Source organism: Camelus ferus, chromosome 8 (assembly GCF_009834535.1).
Source record: "Camelus ferus isolate YT-003-E chromosome 8, BCGSAC_Cfer_1.0, whole genome shotgun sequence".
Lineage (NCBI taxonomy): Eukaryota > Metazoa > Chordata > Mammalia > Artiodactyla > Camelidae > Camelus > Camelus ferus.
In genome coordinates this window covers 5,214,699-5,241,981 of record NC_045703.1, presented here as the reverse complement: position 1 = coordinate 5,241,981, position 27,283 = coordinate 5,214,699, and the positions used below count along the sequence as shown (strand labels likewise).

General features: G+C 35.2%; 1 protein-coding gene across 1 annotated transcript in view; it reads right to left on the bottom strand.

Moving 5' to 3' along the window:
* The window catches only part of HACE1 (HECT domain and ankyrin repeat containing E3 ubiquitin protein ligase 1), a 90,611-nt gene that overhangs the window by 41,300 nt on the left and 22,028 nt on the right, over positions 1-27,283 (bottom strand). The window contains 5 exon segments of the mRNA XM_032484430.1: positions 5,008-5,158; positions 10,345-10,451; positions 11,060-11,161; positions 12,122-12,218; positions 21,730-21,812. Coding sequence (XP_032340321.1) covers positions 5,008-5,158; positions 10,345-10,451; positions 11,060-11,161; positions 12,122-12,218; positions 21,730-21,812 — 540 coding nt within the window.

The following is a 27,283-nucleotide window of genomic DNA, read 5'->3' as shown; positions in this document are numbered from 1 at the left end:
GAGATCAAATATATACATCATTTCTAGTAATTCATGTATTTTTTTTAACACAGGCAGACATACAAATGCCCAACTACTAGTAAAAGACATGCTACTGGGGATCTAACGTGCAGCACGTGACTTGGTCGTCAAACTGCATTGTACACTTGAAAGCTGCCATGAGAGTAGAGCTGTAATGCTCCCACTGTAACAACAATGGCAAAGTGGTAATTATGTGACATGAAGGATGTGTTAACTAACCTGATTGTGGTAAATATTTTGTAATTTATACCGTATCAAATCACACTGTACACCTTAAAGTTATGCAACCTTATATAATAATTATATCTCAAAGCTACGGGGGATAAAAGGCCTTTTAGAACATTTTTAATTGTAAATAAAGATTAATAGTGAAAGCACATGGGGGATCAGAGGGAGGAGTGGTTACATGGTCTTCCCATTCCAACACTTTTAAATATTCCTTTTGAGAATGATAAACTATCTTCCTACAAATGAATATAAAAGGTAATCTTACTTTTTGATTCTTACATGATCACAGAACACTATAAACTAGACCATGTGCTTCTGAAAGACCCACTTTTAAATATTCAACTAAAAGAAATCATCTTACTTTTAAAAACCACTATGTAAAGAGATAATACAATCATATTTGCAACTTTAGAAAATGTTTAGAACATTGCAAGAAATTCTTTGCAATTATTATCTAATAAATCCCCGTTATTATCTTTAGCCTTTCTTAAGATTTCCAGAACATTATTTTTTGACAATATTCTAATTATTGGCTTTGCAAAGAATTAAATCACCCCTAACTCTTAAATATGAAACCAAAAAATAGGGGGGCAGAGGAGACTTACCACCATCAACAAAAAGTTACTTCACTCATGCAACAAATATTTAGTTAGCACATTGTAGATGAACAGGTAAGCAAAGTAAGGAACAAATTTCTGAGAAATCCTTTCTGAGGTTCTCCCACAAAGTAGGTTTTTTCATGGTCAGACACAGAAGCTGGGTGCCTAACTGCTTAACCCGTCCCTGAGCTGCTGAAAAGAAGGGCAAGAAGCGCCAGCTGCCATCAACACTGACATGCTACCTTCACTGAAAACATCCTAATTTTAATCATGATTCAAGTTTGGGTCTATAGTGTCTGTTCATGAGAAAAACATGAAACCTGCTATAAAAGATGAAAAAGAACTTCTTACGTCGGCAAAACTATTCATGTAAACATCAGAAAATGAACTTCCAAAAAAGAAGGAACAGGTGGTAATGTAAAACTGCTTGAGACAAAAGGAAAAAGGAATAATTGGCCTCTAAATGAGAAGGGCTAAAACCCAGGAAACCAGCACACCAGATGAAGGCGAAGCCTAAGGCAGGAAGTCATGCCTGCTGCTCATGTGGACAAGGGCACTGAGCCTGAACTAGAGCCATACTATTCTCAAATACTGACAACCTGCAAAATTCAAGACGAATTCTGAATAACCCAGAAATACCATCCCCCCCAAAAGCCAGATATGTGTAAAGTGATAGTGACAATAAAGATACTGAGAAAAGCTAGAAAGGAACACAGCTAAGAATTAAAAGAAAATGAGGGGAAAAAAAAGAAGAGTAGTACAGCATCTTAGCTCTTTCTTTACTTTTCTTTTTCCTACTGTTTCCTTCTTTCACACATGCACTAAAACTAAATCCCAACCTTAAAGTATTTTTACCTAGAGAGTCATCCCTTTGAAGACTTGTTCAGAAAATTCACTCCTCAATAACAAAAAAAAATACTGTGAAAATAACTTTAATTTCTAACTGTGGTAGCAGCCACAGATAAGAAGGGCTAAAATTAATTTTTTAAATTAAAAATAAACAGTTGCAAACAATAGCTGTGATGCATTTTATATTCATAAATAATAACAAAAAATATCAGACACAAAGCACTGTACATATCAATTGTTACAGGAAAATGAATCAGAGCTTCTTGGCACTATGAAAACACATCACTTCATTTTATATTACTGAGTGATCTTCACCAAAGAATTATATTCTACCTATAAGAACAATGATATGACAATCATATAAGAGTTTCAAAACATTTCAAGTTAATAATTTAAAACTATAATATATAATCCCAAATTTGTTGGACAATTTAAAAAATTTCAAGATCCATGTGCCAAAGTGAGATACAAATTTGACAGGAAAAGCATTACTAACTTAAACTCATTAACAGTATCTTAAAATTCTCTGTTAATCTGACTATTCTCAACTTGATAATGTCAAATGCCATAATCCAAAAGATAAGATCTTAAGTTTCTCAATTTTTCTTGGCTTCCAAATACTCCCAGTTACAATTCTATGAAACAGTTAATAGTCCTAGCTTACTACTCACAAGGAAAGTGCATATCAAGATTCAGGAAGCCTAAACTGTCCTCCCTATGGTCACCCTGCTTCAATAACCAAAACTACCTTCTCCTTCAGATGCTGCAAAGGCTCTAGATAAAAATCTGTTAACACTGAAAAAATGGCTAAGTGTTAAGATTAACTTAAAGGACTTCTAAGATAAATCAGAAAGCTAGTAACAGGATGTTAAACAATTTCACCTACTAAAAACACATGGCCTATAAACCCACTCATTCTTAATGGAAAACCCATTAGCTAATTCTAACAATAAAGTGACAAGTTAGAGTACCTAGTTAATGAAATGGAAAGTAGGGATCAATTGCTCCCTTAGACTAAATGTGGTAAAAATTAAAAATGGTATTTCCAATCTAACAATGCAGGAACTCAACAAACGGTTCAGATTTTTACAACTTCAGTCACCATACAATGAACAGAAGACCTTATATACATAGATGAGAATGTAGTTTGTATTTTTATCCTTGTAAGTGGGATGCCAAATCTTTTTGCCATCCTTTAAAGAGTCTACATTTAATTAATAAAATTAGATGGAAAGAGATTAATCAATCCTTCAAAAGTAACACTTGTTAATGTTTTTAAAAATTGGCTGAGTTATATAACACTGTTTTACCAAAGTGAAAGGTCAAAATTTAAGAGAAAATAAGTGGTCACAGACAAAAGCAGTTGTCAATGATACAGAACAAAAAAAAAAACAACCTTAAAAAAAGAAATAAAGATACTTACAAATGAAATAAAATAGAAGGAAAGAACTTTATATGTTATATATATCACTGATATATAACAATCAAAACATGAAGTCTGGATTCCATAGAAGAAAAGCTAAAAGAAAAACAATGATACACCTTTCTACTCTATTGTATCTGTGCTAACTGGCTAGGCAGCAAACAACATTTAGATCAAGCACTAAATGACTAGAGAGGCTACTTAGCACATATTTTCTGCTATCATTAGCAATAGGTGGCATATCGAAATTTTAACAAAACAAAAAAAGGTAATAATGAATATAATCTATACCCAATTTGTATAATAGTGACTACATCTATACTTGGTTTGATTTTCTGTTCATCATTATACATGAGTAGAAGGATGAGGACAAAATCAATCAGGGGTAGATTCAGTAACTAACAGCATGAGCCATACCAGAACACATTAATAACAACTTCCTGGAATGTGAATGCTTAAACAGTAAAACCCACTTAAAACAGCACTAACAAAACAGAGGATCGATAATGAAGATTCAGATTTTTACAGAAACAGTAAGTTATTACTTCTAACTAGTATTAAAGGAAGTCCTATGTTAAAAAGCTAAATCTGAATTACAAGAAGATGCATAACTTCCTTCTTCCAGGAGATGGCACAATAGGGGGGAAAAAAAGAAGAAAGAAAAAGAATGGCACACACAAAAGAAAACAAGGAGAGCAGCATGCGCATGTGTGGCTGAACATTCTTTCATACTTCAATTTTTTTTTAAAAGAGAGTGAAGCCAACAAACAGATGCACAGAAACTTACATATATCTATCCTAAAAGGCTATATCATTCCTCTTCTAGGTATTGGAGACTCGACTAGCGTCAAAATGCTTGCAAACCATTTATTTATAAGTGTCTGTCAAAAATTTGCCGTGTAGGAAAAGAATCACTTAGCATACACCATTAATTTAACTTCATTTAATTTCAAATTTTATAGATAGTAAAGCTGTCAATTATAAGTAGATTTTGAGGAAGTGGCACATAAAAACACTTATATCATCTTTCTGATAAGACAACTTATATTTACACCCAAAAGGCTGTTTAAAGAAATGTAATTTTTCATGAACTCTAAAGCTAACTGCATACTGTGAAAAGCTCTCCAGATAAATTACCTTTAAAAAAAAAAGTGAAAACAGTTATTAAATTATACATTTGTCCAAAATCTGAGTGATTTAAAAATATAATGCCACAAAAAAAGCATTAACAATAGCAATTATAGCCATGTTCATTATGTTTACTTCACAAAATTATAATTTGACATGGTTACACTGCCTTGGGAATTCCACTGGGAAGGATTCCATTCATAAATGTGCAAAGCAGCAGCAGCTGAAGCAATACAAAATATACTAAGAAAATACCTCAATGATTCTTCCTTGAAGTTATCCCAGGAATTGTTAGTAAACTCAGTAAATGAAAGTAAACTTACTTTAAAAAGACACACAGATACACACAGAACACACACGATTAACAAAACCAAAAATAAAAACTGGATATTTTCTTTCTTTCTGAAAAAAGTATTTTTTAAAGTGTGATAGCAGCATACTGCCAAATTAAAGACCTATAATCCAATAAAAAAGCAAATTTAATTAGATTTAAACATTAAATATCTTCACTCATAGAATAAAACACTAATGAAATTAAAATTTAACTTGTAAGAAAAATATAGAAAGCTCATTAATTTTGAGACTTGCTGTTGATTAGACAGAGATGAAAGGAGAAAGGTGTGTCTAAGTTTAAAAAGTGACACAGGTATAAACCAAACTCACACCCTGTTTATGAGGTTTCTGATTAACGAATGTGTGCTTTTTGTCAAGTTCATCTTTTACATCTATCTTCCTAACAACAGCATATACTTTTCTGACCTTGAACACCTGGCTTCTTGGAGTTTTATTCCCATTGTAGCCCATATCAATTCCATTACTAGGAGAAGACGGACCAATTCGAAAGACATGACAAAATATCCTCACAATCCTTAGAAGGCTCTTCATTTGAGCATCGTAATTACTAGATATGCTGAAAATAAAAATTAAAATATGAACAGATTAGATTCAATGAAACAAATTACATCTTAAAATATTTATTGAAACATTTTTATTACATTTACCATCTATTTCATAATGTAACAAATAAAATCCTTTTCTTTTTCTTTTTTAAATTGAGGTACCATGAGTTACAATGTGTCGATTTCTGGCATACAGCACAATGTCCCAGTCATGCATATACATATGTATATTTGTTTTCATATAAAATTCCTTTCTTATCATGATATGGGATGGAATGTTGTGTTTACCAGGCAGTTAGCAGATACACATTATTTGGATTGCATATGATTTGTTAATCCTTAAGCAATTAGAATATAGCCAAAACATAAAATATTAAGAAAATCACTACTATAGAACAGTATATTTGTAAATTAAATTGATTCTTCAGAATTCTGAGAACATTTCACTGAGAACCAATAGCAGAAATGTTGACTATGATCTTAGGCCAACACCTAACATTAAAACAATAATGATTAATAACGTGGAAACAGCAAATGCCTACACTAAGTACTCCAATTTGATAAATGACAAATTAGAAGATATTTTCTATTCTAGTGACAACTGAACCAAAATTTCCTGACATTTTTATTTCAACATTCATGTTGTTTTCCATTCTAAAAATTATTAAATTGTTAAAACCAGTCAGTAAAAGTTAGCTCTCAGTTACAAGTGTTAGTAAAATATAATAGCTATTGTTACCCATACTGTACATGACTGGGTGGGATAGCTACAACACATTAGCAAAACTTTTACATCATTTTAGTGACTTGGAATCAAATGTGTATAGAATCATTGTTTAACTTGCACTGGGTTTTACATATTTGTCTTTACAAAGTTGTTTCTGATTCTATATCACAAGATTGTTGAGACTGTCAAAATAGAAATGCAGTTTGGTTGAAACCACTTCCTTCTTTTACTGTGTTGCAGCTCTCGGAAGTTAACTCCAATGACTCTCAAATTCTTCTATGAGAAAGATATGAATTTAATTTTCCTCTGGGAAATTACCATATATATAAATTTTTTTAAGCACCTGATCTAGGGAATACTTCATGAGTTATCTTAGGATCTTAAGGTAAGAAGAATTTTCTTACACAATATAATGTGAATATCATCAATTATTAATATAGTCTAATAATGTTACATTATTTTACCCAGGTTAAACTTCTTCCAAGCTAAGTCGCTCATCTAAAAAATGTCATTTTTCACTTTCCAACCAGTGAAATATCTCTTTCATATTTTACAAAAAGATCATAAAATCCAAACTTCATCACATACTTCTCTAGTTCATTACAAAATGATCATTTTTTCCCAAGCCACTAGGTCTCAATACAAAAATTTTTAAATTAGTTTCCTAATTCAAAGCCCTGTCAATGTACTTACCTTTGATTAATAAAAGAGTATACTTTCACTCAGTGTCTTACTTAGCAAACAGCTGTGATTTCTCTTTTCATTTGCACACTGGTAACTATCTTTACCTTCAATTATAAATATACAGAAAGCAAGATAACTCACTTATTTAGTGAAAAACAACACAACACTATGTGCAAAAGGGTCCTCAGTAAATACTTACTTGCTTTAGCAAATATTCCTAGAATTAGTTAGACAAAAGGCTATTCATTTTTCCCAAAATGTGCTAAATAACAAATCAATCATCACAATTCATATAGATTTGAATCAGTTATTTTCTTAATTAAAATTTCTATTAAAGTAAGTGGCCAAAATTACATCACATTGTGGGTTAAGAAACATAAAATGACTGACAAATAAATGAACAAAAGAAGGCAATCTGTGAAAGGACCATTAAATATAAACTGGCAGAGGAGAATAATTTGTATTCTTAAGAATCTACCTTGGTAGCGTAAGATAATAGAAAATATATATACTGTTCTCTGCCTCTGGTTCCTGACACAGAGTTCCTAAATCCCCTGGAATTTCCTCGGTGATAGCAGTACCTTCTGTTCTAATGAGGGGACTCAGTGGGCTCTTTGATGGAGGCTGGTCACCAGAAAGACCATGCAACAATTAGAAGCTTACAATTTTTAGTCCTTTCCCCCATTCTCCAGAGAAAGGTGACGGGCTGGAAATGGAGTTAATGATCAACACGCCCATGTGATGAAGGCTCCATTAAAAAAAATTAATAATAATAAGGGGTTCAGGGAACTTCCAGGTGGTGAACACACCCACATACAGACAGAGTGACACACCTCAACTCCATAGGGACAAAAGCTCCTGTACTAGGGACCCTCCCAGACCTCGTCCTATATATCCTTTCATCTGGCTGTTCATCTGTACCCCTTACCATAGCCTTTAATAAACTGGTAAACCAAAGTGCCTCCCTGAATTCTGTGAGCTATTCTAGGAAATAACTGAATCCAAGGGGGAGTTGGTCATGAAAACCTCTGAGTCATAGTGAGCCTCAACAAATGTTATGGGTAATTTGGGGTTCCACTACTTGCAACTGGCATCTGAGGTCAGGAGCAGTCTCTTGGGATTGGGAGGTATCTTAATCTGTGGGATCAGATGCTGCCTCCAAGTAGATAGTGTCAGACTGAGTTAAACTGTAGGATACCCAGCTTATGTCACAGAATTGCCTGGTGTGGAGAGTAATAAATAAAACCCATACATCTGGTTTCACAAGTGTTGTGAATGTGACAGTGGGGTGAGACTAAAGGAGAAACACAGGAGGAGGACGAGGTTTTGCCAAAACAGTAACAATACAATAAATTCTAACACAATGCTAATAACCAATACTCATTACCAACCCCAACAAAGAGATTTATAGACCAAATTAGTTGTAATGACCGATTCTATAGAGCATTTGAAAGGTATCATCGTAAGTGTTGAGGCAGCACAGGTTAGCAAAGTAGTTTTAAACCTTGTTCTCCCATGGGTCCCTCTCTCCTACCCTGTTTCTCCTGTTCCACTAAGATTCCTGCCATTTTTAAGAACTAAATTGGAGCCCAGGATCTGCTCTTTATTAGTAAGGATATGCATCCTGGTTCTCCTATGTATTAGTCTAGCAAATCACTGAACTTCAATTTTCTTGTAAAATCGAGATAACAATACCTATATCACAAAGGTACTGTGAGGTTTGAAAGAAATAATGTATTTGAATATTCCTTAGCTTATTAGTACCTGCTTGGTACATATTAAAGATGAACTGAAAATAAAAACATAGATACATAGGGGGCAGGTGCCAAGATGATAGAGTAGAGAGACTCACAGCTCACCCTCTCCCACAAATACATCAAGAATTACCTACAAACCCACTGAATCACCAAGAACATCTACTGAACTCTGGCAGAGTGTAATCTCACTTTGAAATACAGGAGGATTCTCACAAATTCCGATAAACAACAAGCTCATAATGTATAGCACAGGGGAACTATATTCAATATCTTATGGTAACTTTTGGTGAATAAGAATATGAAAATGAATATATATATGTTTATGTATGACTCAAACATTTATAATAATGCTATATACCAGAAACTGACAGAACACTGTAAACTGATTATATTTCAATAAAAAATATATACATATATAAAAACCATAGATACATAAAAACATAAATGCTTTCTGATTACTAGGAAGAGCAGAAAATAGTACGAAGTTTTAAGTAGAAGAAACAAGTTTTCTAATGTAGGAAAACAGGTTAAAGGTATGGGGAATTTTAAGAAAGAATCATCATTACCTCCAGCAGCAGCATCATCTCTACCATGTGTCAGACATTATGCTGGGCACTTTGCAGCACCTTATCATTCCATTCTCACAACAATTCATTAAGATATTTACCATTATTTTCCAACAATGAAATAAAATCCTAACTAGACTGTAAATTAAATGTAAGGTGAGATGTAGTCTGTTTTATTCACAGTTATCTAGCAGATGGCCTGGTGGGTATCAGGCACTCAAAAATATGTCTCAGATGGATGTGTGGATGACGAAGGGAACTCCACAAAGTTACTTGCTGAAGTCACATGGTAGGTGGTGATGTCTGGATTTAAATTGAGTCTGGCTGACTCCAGACCCTATGCTTTTACTTCCTATGTCTTAGAAAGTCCTCATCATATAAACGGATTAACAGAAACGACTAAATAAAAGGAGAGCATTATATAAAGCTGGAATTCAATGAATTTTATAGGTAGTCTAAAGTCATCTCAAACGGAGAAAGAGACTAATTAAAAACAAAATTAGCGAACAGAAGACTGAGTAGGACTGCTGAAGAAAGCTAATGGCTAAAAAAACAGAAGCTGATCTTGGTACCATCAAGTCTAAGGGGCTTTCTCAGTAAGTAGCACAGAGTGTGATTCTGGTCTGACGTATATGAAATGTACGAAGGGAGACAGGAATAAAGGACTAACATCATGGATTTGACATGTAGCTGATTTAAAGAAGCAGTATGGAGGTGGGAGGAAGAAAGTCCAGGTGCATGTACAGTGGTGAGAGAAGACCACGACCTATTCTGATTGTCAATGTATTAAAAGTCAAAGTGAAGAGAAAACTATGAAGGTAGAAAGTAATCAAATTAGAAGTGGGCCAAATCTGTAAGCTAAGAAATAACACATTAACCATTTCTAAATAGCTGTTTACACTTAATTGGGCTGGCTAAACCACATACAAAGAAGCGTAGTTGCGTGAAAATGCATAAAGGCATTAACTTCATGACTTAGTGAAGAGCCATTAAAACCACAGAATTTGGGGGGAAAGGATAAAGAGATGAACTGAGGGGGAACAGTTCAGGGAGAAAACTTTGTAAAGAATCACAAGGGTGTACTGAGAGGCTGAACAGTCGCCTATATCCAGTTTTACAAATTAGTGATCAAGATTCCTAATTACTTTCTTGATTCTTTTTTATGAACATTTTACTTATATGACTTAGTCTAAGCAATCATTTTACAAAATTCTATACATATATGCCCAAATCCACTTAAGTAAATCTCTATTTTGAGTCTCTTTAGAGAGAGAAAGTCTCCTCAGGAGTAGCTGATTGCTGTGGTCCTTTGAAACAAAACAATGATAACTCAGCAATCTTTAGAACATCTTACACTGACAAAAGGCACCCAACAAAATAAACTTTTCCCAGAAAAGCCTAAAAGGAGACAAAGCTGACAGATATTTCTGCCTATTGATTTGCTTATATTTTGAAACACTTACCTAAGCAATTTATGACCATTTGTTGTGGCAACTTCAGCAAGGCTTGTTAGAATCTTTAAATACTGACTTTCACTTTGCTGAGACAAATGTTCCAGAACCTGCCGTAACTAAATTTTTTATAAGTAAAAAAAAAATGTGATTACATGATAATCCATTAAATTTTATCAAGAAATGAAGTACCAATTAGTTTAATAAGTATCCCAACATTCAATTAGGTGCAATCAAGTCCTTTACAGTTATTTGCCCTTGCATAAATTCAAAAGCTTATATAGATGACATAAAATCTTTTGTTCAAAATCACCCAGTAAGAAAGTAAAAATAGAACAGAAATTGTCAAGTTTATTTATGGAAAATGAATCCCAAACCTCTAAAATGTAAGAAAAATTTAAACTCAACAATTATTCAAAGAGTAGAGTAAACTAATGATTACCCATTACAACATGATATTCCTCCTTAGATTCTTTCTCTCCACCTACAGGAAATATTCTAATTACCTTAAGGAGAGACCAAAGATCCAGAGGAAGGAAGATTAATAGGCCCAAATATTAGCAAAGTTTATTAATTGTTATATAATTCACACGTATCCTTTAATGCAGATAAGAAATTCAAATTATTAAAATATTTGTAATAATAAAATTATTAAACACATTTGTAAAATGTCATATACACTAAACATGAACAATCATTTTACAAGCTAGTAACACAATTACATTACCATGTTTTCTCGGAGATCTTCATTCTGTGTCATCTGAATAATTGTTTGGAAAAGCCTAGGGTGATACTGAATTAATACTTCACAGGTCTCTCCGTATCCACCCTAAAAACAAGATTTTAAATTATTTATGTTTAAAAACAAAGTCCCTAAAGGAAGATTTATTTCTTTTGCATATAAGTCTGAAACCAAATGTGTAGGTTTTCCACACCAACCAATTCTCCAATTCTTTGTGGACATCAATTGAGTGTCCTACAATTTAATTCAATTCTAATGATAACTGCCTGGATTTAGCACAGACCACACAGCAGGGGCTCAGTCCCAAAAGACCACCTCCACTTCAGAAGCCAATCACAAGCCCATAATTCTGACTCTCCAGCCACAAGCAAGGAGTTCCCAGGACCTCCTCTTTAGGTTTGACAATTTATTAGAGCAGCTCACAGAACTCAGGGAAATACCTTACTTATTACCTGTTTATTATAAAGGATACAACCTCAGGAAGAGCCAAACAGAAGTGACGCATAGGGTAAGCCATGTGGGGAGGGGCATAGAGCTTCCATGCCCTCCCTGGGCATGCCACCCTCCCAGCACTTGGATGTGTTCACCAACCTGGATGCTCTCTGAGAACCACACTGTGAAGCTTTTTACGGTAAAGTTCCATCATATGGGCATAGTTGATTAAATTATCAGTCACGAGTGACTGAACTCAACCTCTAGTCCCTGACTACTCCTGGGAGTAGGGAAGGAGGCTGCCCTCTAATCACATGGGGGTTGGCTCCTCAGTCGATCAGCCCCTTTCCTGAAGCTATCTAGGGCCTTTCAGCCACTCGTCATCTCATTAATATACAAAAAGACATTCTCATCACTCTGAAGATGTCAAGGGTCTTAGAAACTGCGATGAAGATCAATATATAATTCTTACACTATTATAGTTCCTTTTAAAGAGCATATTCTCCACAGAACAAAAATCTTTGCACCCACTCTCTCATTTGAGAAAAAAGTGGTTTCACCTGTCTCAGTTTCTATTATAAAGTAAGGAACTAAGAATATACATTAACAATGTACCTGTACACATAAATCCAGAGGGGTTACTCCATTTTTATCTGGCAAATATTTGGCTCCTCTTAACAGAAGAATCTGTGCTGTGTCTCTCTGACCATGACTGTACAGGAATAGAACCAAGTTAAACACATAATCTTTTAAAAGTCTTTCCTATAAATTATGCACAGTTAATACCAATCAACAGAGGATTAACAATTTTAAAAAAACCGAGAGGAAGACCTGAACACAACATTTATAAAAGCTTCCCAATGTTAAGCCATACTAATACAATATAGGTAAGAAATCTCAGAGCTGAACTTGGGACCCATACCTATAATAAAGCATAATACTCTGGGATAAGTAGCTGTCACTCAGGCTTATTTATGCTTTTTTTTTTTCCCAATCACTTCCTTCTCAACTATAGCCTGACTTCCTTCCTACCACAAAGTTCTAAGTCTCCAGACTTCTTGGTCCAAAAGAACCTCAATACTTAAAACAAGAGTACATTTTATAACACTTAAATCCTTGGTAAAAAAAAAAAAATAAAATAAAAAGGAAGGAAGGAGAAAGACAAATATCAAAGCAGGTGAATGGGGGAGGGAGTAATTATTAATTAGCCAAAAATACTATCTATATTCCAATCTTCGTTTTATCAGCGCACTCAGTTTGGCTTCTGTGGACAGCTATTCAATCTGACCTAGAACGAGCAACTCTCTTATTCACATGCCCCACTCTTTCTACTTGCCCTTCCAGTAGGTGCAATGACCACTCTTTCAGCTAGGAGGAAGTACTTTAGGGATAGCAATCACTAGACTCTAGGTTTCATTACTAAATGAGCTGATTGGACCCTAGATACAGACAATAAAAAATAAATTTATAATGCAGGGACATTAAAGTTTAAAGCTAATTTTACAAAACACTCACAGAAGTCATACAATTTGGAAGAGTATCTTATCAAAAATTTTTATTTGGTAGATGAGAAAAGCTACTAACTCAATCACAAGTGAAACTAGAACTCAGAACTGTGCTCTTCTAGACCAACAGTCTTTCCAGAGTACCATTTCCTACAAAGGAATGTCATTTTGGAAAGAGAAAGACTACACAGATTCCGCAGAAACTTAAACAAAAACAACTTATTCATTCTTTTCCACAAAATGACACTGTGTAAAGTATAACTAGTGTTCATCTTAAAAAATAGGATCTTACTATGAATTTGGTGGCAGATATGAGGTATATCATTCTCTTGATACTTTACTATAATACTGACTGCGTTCCTCAATACAAATATCAATAAACCAAAACTAACTTAACAATATTTAATTTACTCCAGAAAAAGCAGAAAATAAAAAAACCAAGTAAATCAGTAATCCCTCTAAAAGCAACAGTAACTAGTTTTATTTATCTACATCAAGAAAAGTCTTCATCAAGCATCATCTGTCATTAAGCTGGGAGTACTGGCCAACACTTTATACATTACAGCTAATAGTGATTAGAATTAACACTGTTCTGTTCTGTATAATACTTAAAAATAAGGGTTAAGTGAAACGAAACCACATTGAGCTTAATTTACTTAGGGAGACAGTGATGTCTTTGCTAGAACTGAAGGTTCTGAGAAGCCCAGATTTACAAAGCTATTCCATTCAATTTAATGACATTATTTTTACAGTTATTCATTACCTACACTAGGTATGTTCAATCTTTCCAGCTAAACTGTAAACTTCTTGACAATACACCTATTCCACAGCACCAAGCATGGCAGTTGGTTTATAACAGGTACTTAATGTACCTACTGACTTACATGAGCTTTAATTTTAGACACAATTCATTTGACAAATAAACATTAAATAAGGTACTAAGCTATAGAAAATAACAACAACAAAAAAAACATGAATCAGAATTTATTTAGGATCTGCTAGATGACAAGAATAATGCTCCATTCTTCACACAGTCTGATTTAGTCCTGACATTGTTATAAGTATTCAGGTCATTGAGAAAACCGTAACTCGAGAGTATAATGGAGTTATTCAAGATCAGCATTTACATGGCAGGACAGAATCTGAATGTAGATCAGTCTGATTCCAAAATCTTTCATCTATATTATATTGCTCCACCAAGATAAATAAAGTGTTTGCCTACAAAGAGTTAACAACATAGTACTCAAGAGAGTACGGTGTAAGATGCAAGGTGAGGTACGCTATGAGAACAATGGGGATCACATAGTATGAACAGACAAGATCACTACGTACAAATAGGACATTGCTCAATATACATGGTTTTTAAAAAGTCTCAAAATGATTAATTTTGTACCATATATAGCAAACAGAATAATTAATATCAAGAAAAAGAAATACTACTATTATATTTTAAGAAAGCTGGAGTAATTTCTAAACTGCACTAAAATCTCATCTATGACCACGTGGCATTTCATTTCAATAACAAATTAGAAGCAAGAAATAATTGCTAATAGAGAGAGGCAAGATGGTAGAGTAGAACGACGCTTGTAGCTCACCCTCTCCCACAAATACGCCAAATCTCACATCTACGGACCTACACAGCCAACCAGAGCACCTGCCGAACTCTGACAGAACATCATCCTCTTCAAAAAACAAAGACGCCAAAAATCTGGTAGGAGAAAAGGAAAAAAGAAAGAAGAAAATGCAAAACAGTGTGGGACCGGTTCCGTGGGGAGGGAGCGGCAAAGGAGGACTGGCACTTATTCGCTGGGTCTTCCCTCTCCAACGGAGAGGCCAGCAGAACAGAGAGGGAGCCTCCGAGGCTCAGATCTGCCCCGAGCACCCCTTGACTGACAGAACTGAGTTAAACTGGCACAAAGGGTCCCCACAACACCCAGCCTGAGACGTGAACCAGCAGCTGGGACCAGGACAGGCTTCCTGAGCCCGGCGGAGCACTGGGGCGGCTGCACTGAGGCAGCCCTGGGGGACTGCAGGGGGCTGCGCGCCGTGGCTGGGAGGGGATATGGAGCAGAACCACCTCGGTCCCCCATAAATTGCGAAAAAAGCAAAGCAACAGGGCTGGTGTGCCCTGAGGGGAGGGGCACCATAGCCTTTGTCTCCTCAGACCTGCAGCATCATTACTGGCGCTTCTCGCGAGAAGAGAGGAGGGGTGCAGCCACAGCTGCCATCTCCTCCTGTTCACAGTGCCCAGGCAGGGGTGGGGCCGAGACCTGAATCCACACCCAGGGGCTCCACAACCTCCTAGGCAGGACTGAGACTTGTTTACAGTCCCAGGCAGATAGGATAGTTCTGCCCTGGCACCTCAGAGAACTCCCGCCGCCATGACAAACAAGGAGCTGAGATTTGGCAGGGAGTAAGGGTGGAGCCGTTCCACAGTCTTCCCCAAGCCCGCCTTCAGAGAGCCAACCCGAGGTGGAGCAGGCAGCTGCACAGAGCAGCAGAGCAATGGGCACCGGGAGAAGGCTGGCAGCCACTCACCTTCCTAGCAGGAACGCAGCACCTGATGACGGTGCTGGGAGGGGGTGCAATCTGCCTACCTGCCTCGCCCAAGCGCAGCATCTGACTGCGGCATCGGGAGGGGGAGTGACCCTCCTGCCCACTGGACCCTCCTGCCCAGTGTTGGAAGGGGGCACGATCTGCTAGCTGACAGCCACTGGGAGCAGCACAGACAAGGGCGTCATTGAAGGGCCTCTGGAAACAGCAAGCTGAGTTTGCGAAACAGGGCAAAGACACAAAGACCTCTCGATAAAATCATTAAGAGCACACCGTCTCCAGGAGAAATAGATAACTGGTACTCCTTAAGCCACAGTGCCAGAGAGATATGAGCAATATGAAGAAGCAGAAGAACCACTCCCAATTAAAAGACCAAGAGAAATCCCCTGAAAGCACAATCAAGGAAATAGACATTGATGGCCTACTAGATCAAGATCTCAGAAAAGGAGTGATCAAAGTACTGAATGAACTAAAAGAAATAGTGTTTAGAGATATAAAATATGTCAAAAACGAAATAGAAGCTATAAAGAAGAACCAAGTAGAATTAGTAAACTCGTTTGCTGAGATGAGAGCTGACCTAAAGGCTGTACAAAGCAGGCTAGATAATGCAGAGGAACGAATAAGTGACCTAGAAGACAGGACAACAGAAAGCACCCAATCAGAACAGCAGAGAGAAAAACAAATAAAAAACAATGAAACAATATAAGGGACCTATGGGATAATATAAAGCGTGCCAATCTACGCATAATAGGGGTTCCAGAAGGGGAAGAAAGAACAAAGGGGATTGAAAAGGTATTGGAAGAAATCATGACTGAAAACTTCCCAAACCTAAAGAAGGAATCAGATATCCAAGTACAGGAGGCTCAGAGGGTCCCAAACAGGAAGAACCCAAATAGACCCACACCAAGACACATCATAACCAAGATGGCCAGAGTCAAGGATAAAGAAATGATCCTAAAGGCAGCAAGAGAAAAACAAAGAGTGAGTTACAAGGGAACCCCCATAAGGCTCTCAGCTGATTTCTCTACACAAATACTACAGGCCAGAAGGGAGTGGCAAGATATATTTAAAGTCCTGAATGAAAAAAAGATGCAGCCTAGGATACTCTATCCAGCAAGGCTATCGTTTAGAATAGAAGGAGAGATAAATAACTTCACAGACATGGAAAAACTAAGAATTTAGCAACACCAAACCCATGCTAAAAGAAATACTGACAGGTCTACACCAAATAGAAAAGAAGCAGGATTCTACAAAAATGAGAAACTCATAACTGGAAAGGAGATAACTGCCATGAATTACAAAAAGAATAAACAAAATTGTAAAAGAAGACATCTAAATCATTAAGAGTGGGAGAGGGAAGCAAGGAAAGCCACTGTGGAAAACAGTATGGAGATTCCTCAAAAGACTAGAAACAGACTTACCATGTGACCCAGGAATCCCACTCCTGGGCATATATCCAGAAGGAACCCTACTTCAAAATGACAACTGCACCCCAATGTTCATAGCAGCACTATTCACAATAGCCAAGACATGGAAACAGCCTAAATGTCCATCAACAGACGACTGGATAAAGAAGATGTGGTATATTTATATAATGGAATACTATTCAGCCACAAAAACCAAAAACATAACGCCATTTGCAGCAACATGGGTGTTCCTGGAGAATGTCATTCTAAGTGAAGTAAGCCAGAAAGAGAAAGAAAAATACCATATGAGATCGCTCATATGAGGAATCTAAAAAACAAACAAACAAGCAAACAAAACATAAATACAAAACAGAAACAGAGTCATAGACACAGAATACAAACTTGTGGTTGCCAAGAGGGCAGGGGGTGGGAAGGGACAGACTGGGATTTTAAAATGCAGAATAGATAAACAAGATTATACTGTATAGCACAGGGAAATATATACAAGATCTTGGGATAGCTCAGTGAAAAAAAAATGTGGCAATGAATATACGTATGTTCATGTATAACTGAAAAATTGTGCTCTACACTAAAATTTGACACAACATTGTAAAATGACGTTAACTCAATAAAAAAATGTTAAAAAAAAAAAAGAATTGCTAATAATATATAAAATCTACATAAGCTCATTAGGGCCTCAAGTGCCTTATCTGTAATACTGCAAGAAATGAAGATTACCCTGTAACAGACTGCCCAGAGAGTTGCATGAAAGATTTTTCAGTTCAAATACCTGCAAAAATTTGCTCAATGAATAATTACTCTTTATAATTCAACTTTATTTTTCAAACTGATTGAGATAATACTCCCTTCAAGGAAATGCCAATGTATTTCATGGAAGCTAGGAAGCTGGCAAGATTTAAATTAATAAGAAACCAGTAGAGCTTCTAAAGCACTTAGAACTGATTCCTCAAGCACTTTCTGTCACTAACTTTAGGCTCTTAGAGTGATACGATTTGAAAACTTGGCTAAAGTGCATATAGTACATATTGCAATGTTTCTTGGAACTGCTTATGAAACAAACAGGCCATATTTTCCAGTAGTCCTTTCCTATTCCAGAAGTTTTCAGTTTGAGTCTGTGGGCTGTTTTATGTGTTCACTCTCATTTTGAGTTCACTAAGTGAAAGGAGTTGCTTCGCAGTAGCTACAAACCATGTTCAGAATCTTACCTCTTTCCCAGTCATTACAGATCTCCAAAATTCCATAAAAATCTCACTAATTTACTGTATCTATATAACCCCAGCTAAATAACAGAATAAAAGTCAGCTAGCCGCAGATACAGAAAATATCTGAAAATCATTACACACCAAAACCTTTACTTGAAGAACCCAGTTATGGGAATGGGAAGTATTATGCCTGAGTATAAAACCAATCTAAAAATGCAAGGACTTGATGCATACATAGATACCATAAAAAAGGCCTGAAAACAAAGGCACCTGAAGACTGGGGATGGAGTCAATGTGTCTACAGTCCACATGAAAGAAAGCTGATGAATTATAATGCCTTGTGCAAAATATCTAGAGAAGAAAAGTGGCTAGGAAATAGTTCCCGTCATAATTTTAGGTCAAAATCTATCTGAAATGATTCACTCACAGAAGCATCAGTTTATTACATAGCGCTCAGAATTAGAAGAGAAGCAATACAAAGGAAAGAAGGAAAGGCCTGTATGGTGGGAGAAGAATCAAATTTCTTAGAAAATCCTGCACAGCAATGAAACTGAACGAGGACCATACAACTTTGTGCCCACTGGGGAGTGGAAACGTGTGCTAGAGCTTAGTGAGCTCTTACCAACTACTCCATGCAACATCCTCTGCAGGATGCTTTACAGAAGCTATCTCATTTCATTATCACTAGTCCCACAAGGCAGATGTCCGCATTTCCATTTCACAAACAAAGAAACAAAACTTCAGAGGTCAAGAGACTTGACTAAAGTTTCATAGCTTTGGGGCTGAGATTTGAATCCTGCCTCCTACTTATTTCAATGCTTTTTCGATTTAACTAAAAAAAAAATAGTCTCACCCTTGAAAAAATAGTTGATCCTTGAATTAGACATATGATGATATATCTAATAACATCTCTCAACGAATAAAAACTTACATTAAGTTCAGCATTTTATCTTAAAGCCCTGTAAATGGTAGGGTCAATTTCTTCTATTTCTCACATTCCTTTCCCTTTTGGTTATCAGAGACAACACATTAGGAATAATTTATATTTTTAATATATACTTGTATCTAGACATCACAAATATAATTAAAAGTCTGCCTACAAATGAACCATTTTCCCATGTTCCATATCTATCATCCTGCTACAATGAAGAATTTATTTTCTAGTTTCAATTTTTATCAGATTTGCTTAACCATCTTTGTTCAAAGAGCTCTAATGTTTGCCAGATTAAAACTTAATGATGGGTATACAATGCTGCCAGAAAGTACTTCTAAAAAACTATTTTACCACATCCCTATGCTTAGACTGACTTTACGAATATCCCAGTTCAGTACAGCACTAATGCACCTATATTTTACCAGTATACATGGCGTTGTTTTATATAAGATATTTTTCATAGTGCTCAGAATTAGAAGAGAAGGAATATAATGACTTCAATCATTCAAAACCATTTACTAAGCATCCAAGCACAAAGCACTGTACTATATATGGAACATTAAGTATGAATAAATACACAGAGTTCCTTCCTTCACTGAGCTTTCAGTCTAGCCAGGGAGACGTTAATTATAAACAAGTAAATAAACATTATAAAATACACAGTGCTATGAAGAAAATGATCATGACGCTGTGACAGGAAATACGGGGAGAGGCCTACTGAGATTGGTCAGGAATTGCTTTCTTAAAAAGCAAGTGAAACAGTGACATGGAGTCAGACACATAAAAAGCCTAAGGAAGAACATTTGAGGCAAAATAAACAGAATGTGGAAAGCCTGCTGTAAAGAGTCCACTGCATCTGGCAAACTCAAAAGGAACCAATGTGGCTGAAGCCAGAGAGCTAAGCAGGGTCAGACCATGCAGGTCACATGGAGGAAGGCAGAGTTTGGATTTTATTTGAAATGCAACAAAGAGGCACTGAAAAATTTAAATACAAGGTTTAAACACAAAGTGACAAGAGCCAGTTAATTTTTCTTAGATCACTTTGGCTTCTGAGGAGAAAACAGGAGAAGGGAAACAACAGGGAAATCAGGAAGATGCGTTAAAAGTCTATCGCAGTATTCTAGACAAGAGATAACTTCAACTCAGGTGGTTTAGTGAAGTGGAGAGAAGTGAAGAGATTCAGAATATATTCTGTAAGTGGAATTTATAGAACTTACTAATATATTCCAAGCTGAGGGTCAGAGAGAGAGAGAAAAAAATGACCTACTTTCTGGTTTACACAACTCAAAGCATAAGGGTTCTAATGACCAAGATGCAAAAAATTAGAGGAAAGGTTTAAGAAGGAAATCAGAAGCTGTATTTTAGAAATGCTAACATCTGAGATTCTGTTGAGACTTGCATGTTATGATATAAATCAGGCAGGTGGGCATTTAAATCTGAAGTTTCAAAGAAAGGTCTGATCTAGAGATAACCCCTCACGATAGGCTATTATTTCAGGGAATCAAACAGTGATATTATTCAAAAATTCACAACACTATAGAAGGAACTGGTACTCCAGCCAAGCAACCAAATCACAAGTATAAGAAAAAGCCTGGATTCAGATAAGATCTAGAAGTCTAGAGATCCAAAAGTCCCTGTATGAACAGCCTCAATTCAAGGCTGTTCAATGATGATTTGAATCAATCTGATCAAAGCAACATCAGAGACCCTAAAGAGAAGCTAAATAAGAGGAAACAAAGATCTTTCATGTAAAACAAACCTCCAGTAAAATAATATAAAAAGGAAAAAATACAACAAAACAGAAGCTTTCTAGAAAGCTCTGTATCAAAAATTAAGAGCCTAAATAGATACTATAATTCCTATAATCTAAACCAAAGAGAAAAATCAAGTGGCTTGTGAACTGCTCCTAACTGCAACTAAATTTACACAACATGTTACATGGCGGGGTGGGGGGTTTGTATGTGTACAATTATTACACTGTTAGCTCCTTAAGGACTGGGGTTTATTTATTATTGTATCACTAATGCCTATAATAAAGCATGGCACACAGTGAGTGCTAACTGAATGTTTGCTTATCACATGAATGAATCAATGAACAAAATGTATGCTTTAAGAAAATGAACCAAGATAGAAGTGTAAAAACAACTCAATGCATAATTTAGTATCTACTGAGAATGATTCAAGAATTGTTTTTAAAGTGACAAATTCAGAGAAAGCAAAGACTTGGCTCTGGACTAAGACATACTTTAATAGCTCATCCCACTGGAACTGACTTGGTACTTGATAAAGAAAACTACAGAAATTACTGGATTATTGATATATTTTTTTTATTAATTAAAAAGTAATTAGTCTAAAATTTAAATAATCAACTAAATCAAAAGCTCCTAGTTATAACATATAAAAACACTGGCAATATAATAGAAAATACTTTTCCTCATGCAATTAAATAACAGAACCGTAACACTACACTTCATCTGAAAAAAGGGAGCATAGTATTTCTGAGAAAACAGAGATTAGAAAATATACATAAATGTTTGTATTTAGAAATATAGCAGATACAACATTCTTTACTGAGAGCATCTGGAAATATAAAATACCATACCTGCAAGCAAAGTACAGTGGAGTGGCTCCTGACACATTTGGCCTGTTAATGTCAGCACCACTGTCTAGCAAGCATTGCACTGTCTAGGGGGAAAAAAACACAAGTAAAGCCAGAGGAGTCAAACAAAGACACAAGCAGTACAATTTAAATCCATATAATTCTAATTTTTCTTAAATTCAGATTATTAAATAGTATCATAGCCAGTTTAGCATATCTTCATAAGCTTCATGGACCACAGACGATTTACTAGTTCCCTACTATGTAACTGTTTGAGAGTCAAGCTCAAGTGCCTAGACAGTTACTTGTGTTTCATTTTTAAATACTGCCCTTCCTAAATCCAAATACTTTTTACAGTATTTCTGTATTTTTATTTATACTGTATAGCGCACAGTACAAAAACAAATTCGCCATTAGACTAACATTCCTCTATAAGGTGGTCGACAAACTTCAGGCAAATCATAGCAAGAAAGCATAACTTACAATATGAACTGATACACATTTCTATCATACCACTGTATACAGGAAATATCCTACAAAGACATTAAAAAATTCTTTTAAGAGATAAAAGCACTTAATTAACAAAGTGGAAACAGCTCATTCCAGCATTTTCTTTTACATTCATTAATCTTTCTGCTTTTCTGTTAAGATATGTTAAGATCCTCAAAATATTCAACTATTAAAAGAAACATATTTTTAAAAAGCTTTCAATAGCTCACTCGTAGATAAAAGTTTGCCTAAAGACAAACAGGGAGAAAAACCCATTTCTCTCAGAGTAAGAATAAAAAAACACATAAAGGAATTTGAATGTGAAGGATTAAAAAATTGCCTTGCAGCACTGAAATGAGTAAAAGATCATCAATCTTTGTGATTAAAAAAATGTTTCAGATTTATTTTTGTAGAAGTTCTGAAACAGGAGGAGAAAGGAAAATGTAGAATTAAATTATACAGTAAATGGCATAATAAAAGAGCAAAAAAGTCACATAACCTAAATCACAGGGTTTTAAAAAATTTTTTCAGTCTATATAAAACTGCTTATATGTATACAAAGCATAAAGTAACTTCAAAAGTTAAAATTTAAGTGGAATATTTATAAAATTAAAAACATAAAAGCTCTTGAAGAAACAATACTACCTGAGGATTTTAAATTACACAGAAGCAAAAGGCAAAACATAATCAAAGGGAATAAATTCTGGATTCAACTAAATTCCTAAGGATCCTCAAAAGCAGGTATTTTCAGCAACAGACACAAATCAGATACCACCTTTTATAAGAATCAGCACTATCAATATACATTTCACTTACAGGTACAGAAGAAAAAAAGGACAAGGGTCATTTCGGTAGCACCAGTAAATAAAGAATAATAAACAGACAAAGCATAAGAAAAAAAATATGAAAAGGAATATATCCATGTACATGTATGACTGAAACATTATGCTGTACACCAGAAATTGACACATTATAACTGACTATACATCAACTTAAAAAAAAGAAAAAAAATGACAAACATTCAGAAATGGAAAGAAAATGACAGAAAAAACTACTCAGAATGATACTGCATTTGACTTGTCCATTTTTCAACAAAAATTTCAACATCTGTGTGTGCTAGTAGCATAAACCACTCTAGATGCTGGAGTCACAGCAATGAACAAAATGGACAAACATCTGCCTTCATGATGCTTACATTCTAGTGGAAAAGGAAAACAAAGGGACACAAGAAATAAAATATGTAGGGTGCTAGATGGGGATTGGTGCTACCCAGAAAAACTGATAGGATTCTCTACAACAGATTTGGATTCAATTTGTTTTAGCAGATTTCTCACCCCTAAACCCCTACACACAAATACTTCTGCAAAAACTGCTGCATCTGTTTAAAAGACTGTAAGCTGTGAAGTCCAAAAAGAAAAAAAAAATCACTGTAATTTACGATGGTTGTGAGTTCTGTTCTCAAAAATGTATGGCTTCTCATTTACTGGTAAAATTAAGCTCAGTAGCTTACAATTTAGTAAACGTGAACGTGTAAAAGTATACTAACAAATATCTGTGACTGGTAACTGATCACCTGTATCTTCCAAGTTACAGAACACATATAATTTTAAGAACCACACTGAACTAAAATCATGTTATGTGTCTAATTTAGATCACCAAAATACGCTTTGTTTGTTTTGGGGTTTTTTTTTTTAGGGGGGTGAGGGTGGGAAGGAAGGGGTAATTAGGTCTATTTATTTATTTTTAATGGAGGTACTGGGGATTGAACCCAGGTCCTGGGGCATGCTAAGCATGTGCTCTACCACTAAGCTGTAACCTCCCCAACAAAACACGCTTTTAAAATAATTCAGAACTTCAAATTCCCTGTCCAAGCCTCTCCCCATTAAACACACACACACAATTCTCCTACTCCTAGATAACCTACGATGGGAGGCTTCCTCCTTTAGAATAAGAAACTACTGGGAAGGAATCTTAAAAGAAAAGCATTGAAAAGGGACTTTCATATGGCCTTCAAGAAATCCTTAAGAAGAAACAACACATTTTCAACAAACTTTGTGACCTTTCAAGTGATAAAACAACATCCTGAGTGGAAAAACTAATGTGCAAAGCTAATGTTTGGGTCAATCTCAAAAGTCATTTAATTGAAGGCAGTAACTAACCAAGACCACCTGTGCCCAATAAACGGATAAATTACAAAGCAAGAAATCCAAGGCAGCTCTACTTTATCAATGTCAACTCTCTGGACAGCACTGATCAAAGTAAGCAGGAACAGACATTCAGTGTTAAACTACAAGTAAAACTCTGAGTTGTGGTACTATCATTTACTAAAATAATGACAACCAAACAGCAACAACAAAAAGATTTTATCTCTTATTAAAAGTAATTCTGATGACAGGACAGCAATGCACAATCTATACACTACGAAAAATGGCCAATTCGTTAATCAGTGACTGGTTTATAGAGGTCTTCTCTAGAAACCTGTCCACACAAGCCCATCAAGACTCTGAACTCTCATGTTATATCCAGTAAAAATCAGTATTATCCAGTTGTGTCAGAAAAATCACAATAATAGAGGAACTTTCTATTATTTGCTCATATTTCTCAGGAGTGATTGAAGGAAAATTCTAACATTAGAATAAATTACTCTGAACCTAAAAATATATTCTAAAATATTAACTACATCTACATTTCTGCTTCAAGGCCGAATTCAGCTAATGTTTTTGCAAAAGCTCTCAATTAAGTTTACATGGCTGTCCTGTAATTGTTTGGATGAACAGCTTGGAAACTAGCTAAAGATATCAAGAGAGCTGACTGAACAGCAGGTGAGCACTGTTCCTTAACATGTCTACAATTTTAGTTAAAAAAGAAATGCAGTCAGTTCTATCAAAGATAATCTACTCTAAGCAGGGTTCAACTACCATTTTATACTGTTCGTGAAGCTTCATATTCAGCTATATAAATTTAGCAATATAAAGGTTATTTTGATAAAAACAATTTTTTAAGTGAACTGAAACTAGTCCATGAATTAATCCTGCTGTGTACTCTAACTTACATAAATTGAGACTGAACCATTTAACAGTTCTCTAAGGTTTCTAAACCCAAGTTATTCCAGGGAAACAAGGATCAACCATTTACGGCAATTCAACACATTAATAAATCTTAAAGGACTAGTAACAAAGAAAAAAGTTACCAAAACATAAGTTCAATTTACAGCCAAAAACACTGGAGTCAATTATACCTACGTAGAATATAATATTAGGTTTTATACACTTTCTAAAAAATGAGATTAAAAATCAAACAACACACGGGGTCTAGCTTATTGCACAAAAGTATTAAGAGTCCAGACAGTACACTCCGTACTGTTCTTTCAGAATCACATCATCCATATTAACAATGGTAGTAATAGTACCAACAGTATCATAACTCTTAAGTGTCTTCCAAAGTGTTCATAACGCTTTCCTTAATTATGTAATCAGTAGACAGAATATACTTTAGGAGCCAGATAAGGGCAGGGGAAGAAAAAGCTGTCAAAGACTATATAATAAGCGAGATGAATAACCAAAATCTCAAATGTTTATTTTAAAACAATATCCAAAGACGAACCATAATTCTGATATTGTACAGCTAGTAACAGCTGGCCTAAGGGAAATTACAGAAAACTAAATTTTTAAGGAGTTGTTATGATCATTTCTTTTATCTGATCATTTTTATATTAGAAGCAATTTTAAATCACAGTGCTATTATGCTGCAAGGACAAAGATGGTCAGACTGCACTCTTCAACTGCCTACACCACTTCCTTCCAACAAGAGGTTGAAGAGGCCCTTATCTTGGTTTACTTCTAATGAAACAGATATATCTATATGAAATCATGGCAAAAATTACTTGATTTCTTACTTAATGACAAAAATCAATCTTTCTTCCAAATCTTTTATCTGAAAAAAAAAAGTAATATAAATCTGAAAATTATTTGTCATCAAAGCAAGAATACAGAATTCAATTATAAATTCTACAAGGCTTTAGAGCTCTTGGTCAGTTGTTCAAAATCTTTTCATGCATTCTTGAGATTTACCCTAAAATGAGATTAGAAGGTAAATTTCAAGGGATTTCTTTATCAAATCAGCTTCTTTAATTTGAAAGAGCTGATAAGCTTTCTAAAATATTTTAATGGAATCTTTCCCCCTTTAAAGTTTTAACATTTTATTCTATAAAATATATAAAACCAATGTATATTATTAATTTTAAACTTAAAAAAAATCTTGAAACCTATGTGCTCTGGTATATATCTACATGGACACAAGTTTTAAAGACCTTTTAATGAATTTATGTAAAAACTGGCTACTGTGAGACAGTGAAAAGGCCATTTTCATTTGCTGACACCTGACAAAGCATTTCAGACCCAATGTTCAATTTATGGAAAGATACACAAAGGGTTAAAAAAAATCAATAATCCCTACCCTGTAATAGCTCACCATATCTCAGTCCTGAAATCATATTCAACTCAAAATAAAACAATATGCTCAACCACTGAGACTTGAACATATCTCAGAAATACATGAGCAAGTATGAGATATAGGTAGTTATCAGCACAATTATCATCACAGATTTTTAGAGGTGTAATTCAACCTGGAGGCTAGGAGATAGACTGATGTTTCAAGATTTCTTCTTGCCCTAGTTGAAGGATTAAAAATGCATACAACGAATCAGAAAACAGTGCTAACCATTCTCTTTGTATGTGATCCTCGCAGATAACTATAATGGAGCAACTATGACAGAAAAGAATCTCAATTAATCACAAGTCACCGTGGCTTTTTTGTACCCTTCCTCCTCTACTATATCTGTAAAATCTCACCTTGTGAAACTCATCACTACAGTGAAATCAGGCCCTCTATAAATCTGAAAATACAATTCTTCAAAGGCATTTGACTAAAAGGAATTCTCCCCTAATTTTTTACCACACCTGCTTTAGGTTGTAAAGCATATGGAGTATATTAGACTTACACTAACTACTCTTCAGTAACTTCAGAAGGCAATTCTAAATTTTTAATGCACCCTATAATGCACATGTTT